Source organism: Gobius niger, assembly GCF_951799975.1.
Source record: "Gobius niger genome assembly, chromosome: 2".
Taxonomy (NCBI): domain Eukaryota; kingdom Metazoa; phylum Chordata; class Actinopteri; order Gobiiformes; family Gobiidae; genus Gobius; species Gobius niger.
The window spans coordinates 30,084,968-30,100,078 of record NC_136853.1 but is presented as its reverse complement, the minus strand read 5'-3'; the positions used below and the strand labels follow the sequence as shown (position 1 = coordinate 30,100,078).

At 40.7% G+C, this 15,111-nt stretch overlaps 3 protein-coding genes across 4 annotated transcripts; 2 read left to right on the top strand and 1 right to left on the bottom strand.

Annotated features, from left to right (window-relative positions):
• Nucleotides 1–100: 100 nt before the first annotated feature.
• Nucleotides 101–6,270, top strand: itih2 (inter-alpha-trypsin inhibitor heavy chain 2). Its single transcript, XM_079551737.1, has 21 exons — nucleotides 101–247; nucleotides 387–419; nucleotides 651–689; nucleotides 898–1,070; nucleotides 1,147–1,251; nucleotides 1,433–1,595; nucleotides 1,666–1,773; nucleotides 1,843–1,971; nucleotides 2,034–2,150; nucleotides 2,250–2,418; nucleotides 2,512–2,637; nucleotides 2,762–2,943; nucleotides 3,033–3,218; nucleotides 3,812–3,951; nucleotides 4,028–4,200; nucleotides 4,272–4,400; nucleotides 4,485–4,598; nucleotides 5,101–5,299; nucleotides 5,367–5,539; nucleotides 5,815–5,926; nucleotides 6,009–6,270. Exons 1-21 carry the CDS (start codon nucleotides 149–151, stop codon nucleotides 6,154–6,156), a joined length of 2,817 nt encoding a protein of 938 aa, XP_079407863.1. The 5' UTR covers nucleotides 101–148; the 3' UTR covers nucleotides 6,157–6,270.
• Nucleotides 6,271–6,336: 66 nt separating this feature from the next.
• On the bottom strand, nucleotides 6,337–9,210 carry kin (Kin17 DNA and RNA binding protein). The gene is made up of 12 exons (XM_079551738.1): nucleotides 8,940–9,210; nucleotides 8,776–8,870; nucleotides 8,234–8,277; nucleotides 7,926–8,048; nucleotides 7,672–7,856; nucleotides 7,547–7,595; nucleotides 7,418–7,469; nucleotides 7,193–7,316; nucleotides 6,987–7,115; nucleotides 6,814–6,913; nucleotides 6,631–6,731; nucleotides 6,337–6,550 (listed from the first exon to the last, which is right to left on the bottom strand). The coding sequence occupies exons 1-12, from the start codon at nucleotides 9,051–9,053 to the stop codon at nucleotides 6,488–6,490; spliced, it is 1,179 nt and encodes a 392-aa protein (XP_079407864.1). The 5' UTR covers nucleotides 9,054–9,210; the 3' UTR covers nucleotides 6,337–6,487.
• A 237-nt stretch (nucleotides 9,211–9,447) lies between these two features.
• atp5f1c (ATP synthase F1 subunit gamma) lies at nucleotides 9,448–12,342 on the top strand (the record flags this gene model as incomplete). Of its 2 annotated transcripts, XM_079552134.1 has the most annotated exons (9): nucleotides 9,448–9,535; nucleotides 10,023–10,057; nucleotides 10,416–10,547; nucleotides 10,628–10,835; nucleotides 10,928–11,071; nucleotides 11,143–11,207; nucleotides 11,284–11,439; nucleotides 11,532–11,628; nucleotides 12,205–12,342. In XM_079552134.1, exons 1-9 carry the CDS (start codon nucleotides 9,456–9,458, stop codon nucleotides 12,206–12,208), a joined length of 921 nt encoding a protein of 306 aa, XP_079408260.1. In that variant the 5' UTR covers nucleotides 9,448–9,455. The 2 variants fall into 2 exon arrangements, with proteins under 2 accessions (XP_079408260.1, XP_079408261.1); XM_079552135.1 differs by lacking the exon at nucleotides 12,205–12,342 and having other exon boundaries at nucleotides 11,532–11,632.
• Nucleotides 12,343–15,111: the final 2,769 nt, after the last annotated feature.

Below are 15,111 nucleotides of genomic sequence, written 5' to 3'. Positions count from 1 at the left end.
CTGCTTTTTTGTGTGCCGCGTCAAACACTACAAATATTGACTGAACCGAGAGTCAATCAGCTCTGTGTATTTTAACCTCTAGTCTTGAAACCAGGGCTCCCTACAGTGAGACAGTGTGCATGGGCCTTTGCGTGTTTCAGACAGCAACATGAAGTTTCTACCATCGCTGCTGGTTATTGGGCTCCTGCTGCTTCAACATAACAGTGGATTTGAGTTTGTTATAGATGGAGAATGGGAGGAAGATTTGGTGAGTGTGTTCATTGCATGTTTTCTGTCAAATCAATATAATCAAATGTTTATGTTTGTGGAAACTGCTCTTTAAATGAGCTAAAATCAAGTCTAAATACTATCAAAGGTGAGGATAATTATTTTTGCATTTGTTTCAGTTGTCAGACGTAGGACTGCATGAGAGGCACAAGGTAAGATTTCCTTTACTTGCCTTTACTTTTGTGTGTATAGATTTCCTTTTTGTATATGTTTCTGTATATAAACTATGTCCACTTCACTGAACAGAGATGTTGTCTAAAAATGTAGTAGTATTCTATAATATTGTAAATGCATTAATTACAACATTATTTGTCATAATAGTGTAATTAATACATTAGCTATCTTATGTCTTACTATCTTATCTTCATACATTTGTGTTACAGAGAGCCATTTTGACAAGTGAAGAGCAGGAAAACTTTGAGGTATGGCCCTTTCCACTGTGGCAGAGTTTATGCTTATCTAGAAATCAATGTGTGCCTGTTTGACAAATTTCTCATGACTGTCAGGTTATTGACTTTCCGTCCGCTTTATTTTCTTGAAATGTCTGTTTAGTTCCAGCGAATTCAGACACAAGCAATGTTTAATGATCAATAAAACGCTACAATGTTTGTTCTTTCTGTCTTTTCATAGGTCGTCAGTGGAGATGACATCACGGTCAAAAGTTACATAATTGAGAGCCATGTTACGTCACGTTTTGTTCATACCACCGTCAGAAGCCATGTGGTCAACTCTGGGGCCAAAGCTCAGAGCGTCGGCTTCAACGTCCAGATCCCCAAAAGAGCTTTTATCACCAACTTCACTATGTCTGTGCACTGTCACTCAAAGACTGTCCGAGTTTGACCTGTGACTAATGTGACTAACGTGTCCCTCTTACTGCAGGAATGTTAATGGAATCGTATTTAAAGGCTCAGTTAAAGAAAAGACGGTGGCGAGGAACCTTTATGCTCAGGCCAGAGCCAGGGGCAAAGCTGCTGGCATTGTAAGGTACAAAACATTCAGATAGTAAGAATTGGTTTGGATCAGTCTAACAGCTTAAGCAGATCATTTCAACATATCACCGGTGCCTCTTGGCCAGATTTCCCTCGGAAAAGAGATTTAATCTCAAGGGATTCCCTGGTTAAATAAAGGTTAAATAAATACAAATAAAATAACTTTTTTGTCATAGGGCTAACTCCCAGGATATGGAAACTTTTAAAACAGAGGTCCACGTGCCACCAGGAAGTAATATAGAGTTTGAGCTTAACTACCAGGAAATGATACAACGCAAAATGGGCTTCTACGAGCATCAGCTGTTCCTGCAGCCAGGCAGACTGGTGCCACACTTACAGGTGGAATGATCATCTTTATACAGTGTCATTTTAATGAATGCACACACTTCTGACTGTCATTACCCTTTAGGTCGATGTCTATGTTTTTGAGCCAAAGGGAATTAGCCAACTAGAGACCCGACATACTCTTGGAGATATTTTTACAGAATTGATCAAAGTAACAACCTCTGATGAGAAGGTAACACTTGAGTTTGCTGTAGGTCAGAAGAGACAATAGAAACCACATATTGTATTATTCATATTCTAGGCTCACATTGTCTTCAAACCCAGTCTGCAACACCAGAGAAAGTGCTCTAACTGCACTAGCACGGCTATAGATGGCATCCTCACGATCAAATATGATGTGAAGAGGGACAACAATGCTGCAGAGCTGCAGGTCTGTCAGTCTGTACATTACTGTGTGCTAATTAAATGTGACTGACTGGGATATTCCCTTAGGTCTCCGATGGCCACTTTGTTCAATTCTTTGCACCATCGAATCTCTCTCCTCTTCCCAAAAACATCGTATTTGTTATTGATGTCAGTGGTTCTATGTGGGGGGTGAAGATGAAGCAAGTAAGTTTGTTTTCAGACCTATTCTTTGTCTTCAATAAAACACTGACCCCGTGTGGCAGTTGTGTTGTATGAGCATTTAATCCTCCATTTGTTTCTCAGACTGTTGAAGCCATGCAAGCTATTCTAGATGATTTGACCATTGACGATCATTTCAGTGTCATTGACTTTAACCATAATGTACGCTGCTGGAGTGAGGAGTTAGTCCCAGGTTCAAGCATACAGGTTGCAGATGCGAAGAAATACATTCAGGATATCAAACCAAATGGAGGTTCGAAATGTTTTTCTCTCTCTCTTTTATTTCTTTCTCTATCACTACATTCCACCACATTATGTCTAAATGAACTCCTTTTCACATATCTAGGCACAAACATCAATGAAGCCTTGATGAGGGCTGTTCAGATCCTCGTAAGAGCATCTAATCAGGGGCTCCTGGACCCCCGCTCCGTGTCCATGATAATACTGGTGTCTGACGGCGATCCGACTGTAGGTGAGACACTCACATAAATGTACTTACTTAAAAGATACTTTTCATCATGAAACTTTGTAATTCTTGCAATGGGTTAAACCAGCTGCAACCGTTGTGATTGTTTTATGTACTTTGATCTTTGCAGGTGAGATCAAACTCAGTACTATCCAGAAGAATGTGAAGCGAGTGATGAGAGAAGAGTTCTCCCTGTTCTCTTTGGGCATTGGTTTTGATGTGGACTATGACTTCCTGGAAAGGATTGCAATGGAAAACCGAGGGATGGCTCAGAGAATCTATGCAAATCACGATGCTGCCGACCAACTACGGGTACATAATTAAATTATGCAAAATAAGTTTGGAAAGGTGCTTCTGCGGTTCATGACAAGGTTGTACAAATTATCTTTCTTCTTCTCTAGGCCTTTTACAGTCAGGTGTCTGCCCCACTTCTGAGAAGGATCACCATCCAGTTCCCAGAAGACTCAGTGTCTGATGTCACTCAGAATCAGTTTGATAAGTTTTTCAGTGGCTCTGAGCTGGTGGTGGCCGGGAAAGTGCTCCCCTCTGACACCAACACACTGACCAGCTTTACCACTGCTTCTGCTGTGAGTAAATCCTCAGGGCCCAGCAAATTTGTGACATCAAATCTTAAACAAAACAAAACCAACAACACTTAAATCCTAATTTTTAGGAGCCAAAACTAATATGAATAATCAGTTGGCTATATTTCCTGTGAATGTAACTAAGGACTGAACCAGAAAGATGCCTTGCTGAAATGACCCTCACTAGCCAAACTGCTGCAAGAGCAGGATGAAAGAGCCACATGAAGCTCTAAAACAGGTTATAAGTGCCTAACTTATGCAATCATACCAAACACTGCACCGCTGCGCTGCCTGACAAACTTCAAGCTATTACAGACAATGCAAAAACAGGATGTGAGGGCTCTATAGTTATGTGCAATGTAGAGCACATTCACGCAGATCTGGTTTTGATCTAACAACATGAACAACCTTTAGTTTTTGTTTTCTTATTTAAACAAGTTCTGGGATGTAAATCAGCTACTTCACAGGTTTCACCAAACAATACAATCTCCATGTAATTAGTACAATACAAACATAAAATAAAACAATTAAGAGGTCAGCTGTGTCATCTTGAATACGTCAAACTTTCTTTCATGCTCATGTATTTTTCCAACAAGGATCGTCTGGACCTGACTCTGGAGACTGAGACCGACACCACTGAGCTGGATGAGCTGCTGGCCAAGCAACACCACTCTTTTCCCGGTTTTGCCCGACAGCTGTGGGCCTACATTACCATCAAACAACTGCTTGGTGAACGGTATGGGATGTAGTAATATTAGCATGTATATTAGGTATGTTATCGTTATTCATTGGCCCCTGTGTCTTTCTCACAGGGCTCTGGCTCCAACAGCGGCCAAAAAGCGAAAGATCACTCAGCGAATTCTGTCTCTGGCTGTAGAGCATCAGTTTGTTACTCCGCTTACTGCTTTGCTGGTGGAAAGTGAAGATGCAACTGAGAGACTCTTGGCTGATTCCCCAAAAGACGCCAAACATGGCTGCTGCCCAGGTATGTCACAGAGAAGTATTCAAACCAGTGTCCAACAACTGCATTTAGGTTTTACAGTGTTTTTTATGAAGGTGGAGGTGTGACCCCGGTGAGGTTGGTTTATCAACCTCCCCCTTGGGTCCAGATGACCACTCCAGCTCCTCCCAGCCAAGTGGATAAGGGACCGGAAGAGTGGGCCTTGCCCCAAAAAGTAAATTTAGGTAAATTGAATCTGGATCTGAACTTGAATCTGTACCATGCAAAGTACATGACACAAAACTAACAGTCCAGTATTGTTCATCCAGTGGACAATGATCCTCACTTCATCATCCACCTGCCCAGACACAATATGGACGTATGCTTCAATATTGACTCCAAACCAGGCCATATCCTCAACCTGCTGTCCGACAGTGGTACAGGTACAGCATGTTGAACCTGACAAGCTGGCTTAAAGGAACAGGCCATCGTTTTTCCATACTACGTGAGCAGTTACACAATCCAAGTATAGTTACACAAAATTAAACATGTCGATTTTCTAAGCGGATAAAACGGGGTACTATATTGTGAGGCGTCCATGCAGAGAATTCTATAGGAGTGAAGATATTACTGCGCAGATGTCGAAGTGCTCCTAAGTATACGCAACCGTATTCAAATAGGGAAAACGTGGAAGAGCTTGTTCGCTTCTAAATTCCCCCCCATTTGGCCCCATAGAGGAGAGGAGGAGAGGCTAAATGCTAACAATATCTTTGGTCTTTGTGCGTGACTGAGCGCACGCACAAAGACCAGACAGGTACACATCAACTCATCTAAGCTCAGGCAAGAACATATCTCAGTATGGAAAAATGGTGGCCTTTTCCTTTAAATTCATAATAAATACATGTGTCATAGGCTACTTGGTCTTGACAACACTGTTTGCTGCAGGTGTTGTTGTAAACGGTCAGCTAGTTGGTTCAAAGAAGTTGCATAAAAACAAACTCAACACTTACTTTGGGACTATCACGGTGTACTCGCAGCCTGAGGGAGTCAGCGTGACAGCCAGCACCGACAACATTACAATTTCTGATGAAAGAAACACCCATGTTTTCTCCTGGGATGCAACAACCAGAATCTCAATGGATGGGTAGGTTTGTAGTTCCCACAATATACATGGTGTATTTGCATTGTTAATAAACATTCTGTTGTTTCAGTGTGAGCGTACACATTCTGAGGAACTCGAATGTTTCGATTACAATAAATGACAACATTCGAGTTATTGTGTTGCTCCATCGGATTTGGAAAAAACATCCAGTTAATGTCGACTTCCTTGGGATCTATATTCCTACAGAGAACCAGTACTCTCCACTTGTCCACGGCCTCATAGGTACCTCACATGTACACACTCAGGGCCATGTTATTAGGTACACCTGCTCCAATGCAACCAAATAAATCTATCTAACCAACAATTAACTTACAGTACAAGCTCGACAGGTCAACCTTGAGCAATTGTAATCCACTGTGTTGATCACCTCACTGAAATAAAGTCATAATAATACAATACTTCAAGGTGCATGGTACCTAATAAAATAGTCGAGAAGCATATGTTTGTTCTTTGCTCAGGAGTATTGTATTCATTTGTATAAAACTGTTTTGTTGCAGGGCAGTTTTCTCGAGAGCTGGATGTTAGAGTGTATGGAGTCCATGAAGGAGTGGACCCCCTAAAGAAGGCGGCCACAATGGAGGTGAAAGGCAACAGCTTTCAGGTTACAAGGTAATCACATTATTAAATAATAATAATAAAAAAGGACAATATCTTAAAATGTATCACAATAACATGACACCGTGTGAACCAGGGGATGGCAGAAGGACTACAGGGCTGATCATAAACACGGGTCAAATATCTACTGCTGGTTCGTGCACAACAGCGGGAAGGGTTTTATTGACGGGCACTTCACAGACTACATCGTTCCAGAGCTCAGCAGTTTCATCCAGATAAATTAGGTAGTCTATCATGGTAAGAGTCATCCATTGGCTCATATGTAATGGATAAAAGGAACTCAATAAAGACAGTGAAGATAAAATGTTTCTCATGCTGTATTAGTTTTTCTGTATGTGTAAGAAAATCAAATGTGCATTTGTGTATAAATATGTCTAAAAATAAGATTAGAAGAATTTATTTGATTTTCAGATTTACAATGAATACATAAAATAAAAGCTAATTGAAATAATCATTCCAAAGTCTCTGGAAATGCATTGTGGGATATGTACAGAGGGAGATTAAACTCCGACATAGTAGAGTCATCCATCCTGGGATTTCAAGAAGGCAACGTCATCAGGCCATTTTTGAGAAATCCTCATAGGCGATGTTATCCACGCTTCGCCCCTTCTGTGGACCCTGGAAAGAACACAGAAATATATTCTACAACACATCACACATAATATTTGACAGTAGTAGTAGTAGCAACGGTGGCTTACCGAGTCAAGTGTTAGTGTAGCGCAGAACTTTTTCTCATCGATACCGTCCAATATGGCTTCTGTGTCTTTGTACCGACCGTTCAAAATCAAAACCCTTTTGCCTGTTCAATTACAAAAATAAGACCAGAATTAAACCACTTCACACAAAAGCTTGAAACAGTTCTAGTACAGACTGAAGTTCACCTGGTGCAGGTATGACCGTCTCTACATGATTTTGGTCCAGTTTCAGTTTGTCTCCTGAGTCGACCATCTTTACCACAGCTGTATATTTATCTTGCACATCCTGAAGAAAATACATTCACTAAACAGCACAAACACGCTTTTCTCCCTGGGAAGTAATGAGTGAGAATTCTTACCATCACAACAGCTTTCTTCTTGTGGTACCGATCTCCCAGTCTCTTAGTGACGACTTTGACAACAATGTTTGGCTGCAACCAGTAATCTGTTTTGACTGGTTCCTGTTGCCGCCTCTTCCGCTCTTCCATCTGAAAAGCAAACAGTGCTTTGGTTTTTCAATAATATATTTCTCACAAAGATGAGTAGATTTAACGCTCTACTTTACCTCTTTGATCTCTTCAAGCGCAGACTTTTTCCTCTTCCCTTCTTTAGGGCTTGAACTGGATGACAAGTCCTTTCTTTTGACTGATGCAGTGGCTGTTTTCAATGCACTTGAACCCAGCAAAGAACTAAAACAATTTTTAGTTTGTAGTATTTATAAAAAGACAAAAAAAGAGTAATATACATTGTACATAATAATTATGGCCTACAACTAAAATTGCTTTTTCACCTCGACTTTGACGGTCCCGCAACAGATGAACTGGCACCCAGGTTAAAGGCCACTGTGTAAAGTTAGAGTAACAATTATTGCCAAAAATGGAAAGATGTGCTATAGGTAAGAATAAGAAGCAACACAAACCTTTCTCCTCTTCATTCTCTCTTTTAAGCTCAGTGTAAACTGGAGTTTCCTGAAGGAGAATATTTACATTTTGATTTGTTGTTCATTCATGTGTTCTGATGCTGCATATGCTCGTGGATACTCACTTCTTCCTCTTTACCATCACGACCTCTTCGAACCTGATCCTCTATAAAACGTGCACTCCGCTCTTCATCATCCAAGTCGTGCTTTTTCTTCCTTGCCAATTCCTCTTGACGTCGGATAGTCTCTGGATCTCGGTCAATGTATTCGACATACCAGCCTTTAGGAGTCTCGTCAACCTTGCACAAACCTAGAAAAAACAAATGGCATTTAAAATAATCATATGCTACAGCGATAAAAATACAAGAAAGTTGCCCACCTTCTCTTCCAAGCCACTTGGTGAAATCGGTCAGTGTTTCCCATCTTGTAGAGTTCATGTGGATGTGCTCACGATGACTAATGTACTCATTGTAAACCACATTGTTATGCACACGCTTTGTCCCTACAAGAAATAGCAGATTGATTGGTTGTTCCAAGTTCAATGTACATTATAAACATATATACACATGACTTTTTTCCACATTGTGTGCACCATTTGCAACTTCTAACAAACGTTCATATATACATGTACTTCTAATAATACTGTGGAGTGGGAGGATGTACTTAAACTGAACCAAAAGAACTTACCAAAACGTCTTCTGAGCAGCTCAACAAAGTCATGTTTGAACTCACTGAAAAACAGTCGATTAGTAAAGGTTATGCCCACGACTACTAGACATTGATTTTAAGGTAATGGTTATGTAGGATGTGAGGTGATTGGTGATTTACAAAAGGCACTAAAACAACCATTGAATTTTAGTTGCTCTGAGCTACATATTTATTTAATTTCTTTGTCTTTACTTAACCAGGAAAGTCCAACTGAGATTTCAAAATCTACTTTTCACAGAAGTCATGGACTCAGAAGTATTGTACATGTTTTCAATGGGGAACCAAAGCACGTGAAGTCACTGAGCTTGGACTATTGAGCTTGATTTAGCCATGGGATCTGGGGCACAGTCTCTTTTCTAACTAGATAATCATCCTAACAACCAAAACTAAAACGTAAACATAAACAACATTACGAAAAATGTATCATTTTTGTTTTGTTTTGAAATTGTCAATAAATCAACATTTATCAGTAAAAACAGTATGATTTGAACATGACTGTAGATAACAGAGCTTATACTCACTTTGAGAAATAGTCCATAAATTTGGAAGGACTTTCTGAAGCCAAAAGCAGCTGCCTTTGATGGGATTCCGACATACAGTGACATTTGAAGCCATTCTAAATAAAAACAGGAAAGCTGATTAAGACATAAAAGAGCAAATCGCATCTAATACGGCGGCGGCTTACCTCATCTCGGCATTGTTTTTGACACATCTGACAATACCATCTTAGCTTCTGTAGACCTTTAGCTTTTATTCGGTTACTAATGGCCTTTGGCGAAAGAAAGTCCGCTTTCCCCATTTCAAATCAATAATAAATACAAAATATCCAGACGCCAATTGTGCAGGTCAGTAGAATTATGGACAAACGTAGTTTTTTTATGTTACTGTTGGCTGTCCTCGGTGTCCACTTTTTCCGCGTGCCAGAATCTAGCGATTATCCACAACTCTCGCGAGAGGGTCCGCAGCCTTCATGTACTGTGTTTTTCAATAATTTTCCGTTACGCTAAGTATTCTGCTATCTTACTTACTATGTCATTTCGAAAATATTGTTGTAGAGATATTGTTTCTTTTATTTTCATACACCATGACGACGTTAATGTATATTTTATATGTGCCCTACTACCTTAAATGACGTGTAGTTACATTTGTATGTGTGGTGTTCATGAACGCACCATTCTTCCAGTTTACTCTTTTCTTGCGCATGCGCACTCCTGCGCGTCTGACCTTCATTGGAGTAACAATGTTCGCTAGGACCAGCGCATTGGTGTTCTCCCCACAATGGTAAGTAAAATTAACAGAAGCTTTGCGTATTGTCTTCATTTAAACTCTATTAGGGTATTGTTTTAACCTCAATTAATAAAGAGGCTTCTTTTTGTTGCCTTTGACAGTAGACAGTGGAAATGCACACACAAGGACGTGCTAACATGCAGGCCGCTGCTAATGAATGACAGTGGTGCTGACAAGTTCAGCCACTCAAGCTAATAGTATAGCTTGCTTTAGGTGATATTTTGATATTGTATGCAGGTTCTAGGTCAAATCTCTAAATTTATGCCCTTGAAGACCGACGCAGTGTTGGACAGAATAAAGTTACACGTCTGACCTAAGTACCTTAAAGCCAGCTGATACGGGCCAATGTGACATTTGTATGAAGCAATTCCAACTATTCAGTAACTTAAACACTGTACATTGCACTGTTTTTAATGTGAGCACATTACTATAAAGTATTGTTTCTGCTTGAGGCTAAGTATATGCCATTTTCTTTCTACAGTGGGCAGGTCAGGAGCATGGCTACCCTGAAGGACAGTAAGTACTTTTCTCTTTGGAGATGGGTATGCTGCACATGAGTAGCACACATTTACAATGGATTGCTATGGTTAGTGCACTTGACTGCGTGCTTTTTGAGGCTAAGCTAAGTTCTGGAGGCTCTATGTAGATTATTTGTGCAGCTCAGGTATTATGGGCGATGGAGTGCACTAAAGGTACAATTATAACATTTCTAATAATCAAATTAAACTTAAGTGATGTGAGAACATGACATGCACCAAATTATAATCGTTTTGTCATCATATTAATACTTTGTTTCACTTTCAAAATAAATTCTTTAAATTATGAGATGGTTTGAATATTGTGGTTAACTTTGAGCATCGTGTTCTCTCTCCAGTCACCATTCGGTTGAAGTCCATCAAGAACATTCAGAAAATCACGAAGTCCATGAAGATGGTGGCCGCAGCAAAGTATGCACGTGCTGAGAGGCAGCTGAAGCCTGCTCGTGTGTACGGAACTAGTGCTCTGGGTATGTCATTTGTATGTCATTTGTATGTCGTAACTTAGGCATTAGAAAATGAGAGATGATTAAAGACTTCTACTTTTCAGCCCTGTATGAGAAGGCTGAGATCAAAGCCCCAGAGGACAAGACTGCGAAGCATCTCATCATCGGTGTGACCTCTGACCGTGGGCTGTGTGGTGCGATCCACTCTGGTGTGGCCAAGGCTATCAAGCATGAAATCGCTAACCTCACTGGTGCAGGCAAGGAGGTCATGGTGGTTAATGTGGGAGACAAGCTGAGAGGCCTGTTGCGCAGGTACAGTGGGTCTCTTTGACGTAACTTAAATAATTTAACTAATGAAGGCGAAATGTACGGAATTGGATACAAATGTGTTTGGTTTCTCATAGAACTCATGGAGAGTACATTATGCTCAATTGTAAGGAGGTGGGTCGTAAGCCTCCCAGCTTTGGAGATGCCTCCATTATTGCCGCTGAACTGCTTAACTCGGGGTATGAGTTTGACCAGGGCGCTGTATTCTTCAACAGATTCAGGTAATTGAGTCTATATCAGTATTTCTGCTTAACGTTTTTTCTGCAGAGTGACATTTACATTCTTCCCACAGATCCGTTATTTCTTACAAGACTGACCAGAAACCTGTGTTTTCCACGGAAACGGTTTCTAACGCAGGTCAGTATAGGATGAGACCTTTTTATATCAATGCGGTATCGGATGGGATCAACTGAATGCTGTCTGTTTCTTGCAGAATCAATGGGCATCTATGATGACATTGATGCTGATGTTCTGAGGAACTACCAGGAGTTTGCTCTTGTCAACATCCTCTACCTGGCCCTGAGGGAGTCCTCCTGCAGCGAACAGAGCGCCCGGATGACTGCCATGGACAGCGCCAGCAAGAATGCTTGTAAAGATGACACACATGCTATCATTTTTTTTATTTTATTGATTAAGAACTGGGTTTTTGAACATTGATGGATGCCTGTTTGTTTCCTCCAGCTGAGATGATTGATAAACTCACCTTGACCTTCAACCGTACCAGACAGGCTGTCATCACCAAGGAGCTCATTGAGATCATTTCTGGAGCTGCTGCTCTGTAAGTTTCAATGCCTCATTTACTGGCTCTTTTGCACTTCAGAGTTCTTCTTAATAGAGAATAATCACTAATCGCTCACTGGCTTTGATTATTTACAACACTTTTATTATGCAAAGTATTGGTGGAAAAGGAGATCCAAAATAAATGACAGATCTAAACTGTAACATGACAGTAATCTCTCCACACATTCATCTAACTTTGGTTGAGCTCATATTTGAGTTGAACTTCCTTCATTTCTAGTCCCGGTGATATATTTTTTGCTGCTCTTTGTATCTTTAGTGTCAATTGTTTTGTATTTGTTCATGAACAGCACATTCGTATCAATTTTTTTATTTTTTTCACTAACCTAATCCTTTTAATTTTCTCGACTCAAAACAAAGGAACTGATACTTGTCTTTACTGAGGAGGTAATGATAATTGCTAGAGAAGTTTCTGTGATAGAAACATTCAGCTTACCTTTGATAGTAGTATAACTGTAGATGGAAGTCCAAGTCGTGCGTAGTGTATTTCTAGTTGGGCCCGTGTCATATCCTAGTATGCACATACTGTATATACTTAACTTTTCTTTCATTGCAGATAAATGGGAGCAATCATCAGTTCCGTATAGAGGACTCTTCAGTGTACTTCAAACTTGTCAGAGCAAGTCAAATATGTTCAAATGTGCTTCTATTTGTAAAATATTAAGAGGAAATAAACCTTACTTTAAAAAAAAAAGTATCTTGCATTTGCCATGTGTTTGTCTTAGGTCAAATAGAACTAATAAATAAATGACATTTAATTCACTTGATGGTGATGTTTTTTAGGCAAATGTTTTTTACCACAAGGATATCTCTAGGGGGTAAATAAAAATTGTATGTGTGAAGTGAAATGTTGAAAGACATGAATATTTGGCAACACAAGCCAAAACAATATTTTATACATATTGGAATATACTGGTCTGATATGTGTTTATACCATCTCTGTCTATTGTATCTGTCAGAGGTGGGTAGAGTAGCAAAAAGAGCTACTCAAGGAATTATTTTACTCAAGTAGAAGTAAAAAGTAGTTGCCACCTTCAAAAATAAAAGATTAAAAAAGATTTGAGTAACTCCGAGTGCTAAAGTCTATATTTTTGCTATGTTGAAGTAAATATCTAAATCCTTGTTTTTACAATGTAAATGGCATAAGGAAAAATGGAATAATAAAAAAAATATATAGTAGGCTACATGAAGCGTATTACGTTATATAGATACAACATAAGTAGAAATAGACTATAAAGTAATACTGGTCAGATGATAGCCCTGGTGAAATTACAGGAGGCGCAAAACCTATAAATGCTCAATAGATGGAAATCGTACAACGCACTGAGGGACGTCAATGAAAGAAAAAGGCCACCAGGTGGCGCACTAACACAACGTGATCACTCGAGCCTCTTGCGGTTCAGGCCAAAAGTCTATTTAGCACCACGGGGCACTTAGTGCTTTAAAGTTTTGCACCACACGCTGGCTTTATGGACATGTAGGCTATAGTTTTGTTGTGCCCGTCTCCCAAACAAAGGCCAGACCCACGTGGAAGGGGAATTCTTTCGAGACAAGGTAATGAGTATGATTTACAATTAGTAGCCTAATTATTAACCATAGATTTGTGAAAAGTGGTGCTCTGTGTTTGTGTATGTGAATCTGGTAGAGTACATGTCCTGCAGGCCTTGTTTGTCTATTGTATTTGTGCTTGTTATTGTTTACTCCTGAGGGGGAGCCAGAGCGATTGGATCTGAACACTGAAATTACAACGATGCCAGACTCTGATAAATGCATCCATGGAACTGCGCTGCAGCCTCCTCATCTCCATCTCCCCACAAGTCATGCACGACTGAGGTAAAAATCTGTTTGGGCAGACATGGCATTTGCCCCTTTCTTGATATAATGATAGGCAACTTTCTCCAAGTTGATTAATCCCTTTGGACACAGGATCTTTTTTCTTTTCTTTTCTTTTTGTCTTATAACAGATTGACCCCGTTGGTCTGATCAGACTCTACTGCCATTGGGCCCTTGGGCATGAAACGTCACTCACCTTGCCTATAATGTAGCCAGGTGGTGTGTGCGCTCAGTGGTGGTCAAAGGGGCTGTATGCATAGATTGGCAGCCATGCCTTCTATCAGTCTAACCATGGCAGCCGTGGCTTTGCGGCATAGAGTGTGGAGAATGAATACACCCTCGTCATTATACAGTATATTGCTCAAAACATCGTCGGGCTTTGCTTTCATTTGGTCACACAGTCAGCATTTTGCCACATCACACTATCAACATACTAGTGCATCAAGTCTAGAATGGATCTCTCTTTGCTGCTCATAATGCCCTTCCATTTCTCGTCCCGACAGCCGTCCATCACACTTCTAACAAGCTGATACAAAGTGAGACCTGCAGCCCACAACAACCATGGGAAAATTATACACCAGTGCAATTTCATGTAGGTGGATAGTCTTTAATACTGCCACATAGGCCTACAGTGTAATATATGCACAAGCGCGTCTTCTTATCTTGTCCCGTAATGAAAAGTGAGCGTCTGAAAGAAAGGCCAAATCTGCGCGTTTGCCTGTAAGTGTATCATTGCATTTAAGTCTCAATAAACGTGTGTGAAAGAGCCAGTGAAGACATCTGAACATTGTGTCTGTGCAGGGCCCCCCGACTCCGCTCTGTATTAGCTTCACCTCGTTATCGTTATCGCCCCTGCTCCATTGTGGCATGACGGGTGGAAAATGATTAGAGGAACAGGTGACAATGGAGGCAGAGATTTGTGGCTTTACCTTGGGGCAACGCCACTGTCAGGTACAGCAGCATTACACTCAAAAGGAGAAAAAAAAAAAGCCACACAAAAGAGTCTTCCCCTTTTCTTACTTTAAAACACTCGTGTCTGCTTCAGGGGTGCAGAACAGGCAACCAATTGAGCGCTTCCTTCTTTTGCTTTGAGGGAGTTGCTTTTGAAAGAATGATCATCTTCTTTTTTTTTTTTTGTTAGGGTGCAAGTCGGGCTATGGGATGTGTCGCCGTGCATTTGTGAGGAGCGTGTCTTGTGATGTAGTAACACCGGAGCATTATCTAACCCCCCCCTTTCCTGTTATCTCCCCCCCTTAAAACCTTACACAAAGCTATCTGCGCTGTGGACTTTTCTGACTATTTATGTCGGACAAGGTCAGGATCGTTTAAACCGCTCGGCCTCCTTCAGCCCCTGCAGATGAGATAGCAGAGAAGAGGGAGGGAGAGACGATCGATGGCAGCCAACACGCAGATTTATTCCCCCTTCATCCCCTCATTTTTTATTTCCTCCGCTCTTAGGGCTTCCAACACAGTATCCCTCTAACTCTGTAGTCATTTGAAACTAAACTGGCCACTTTTCTCCAAAGGCGTCGCCCCATCAATTTGACCTGGGTGGGATTTGCAAAGGCCCTGAACAGTGGGAGGCCGGCGTTCACATGTGGACTAATGTGCAGCATAAACCTGGCGTCCA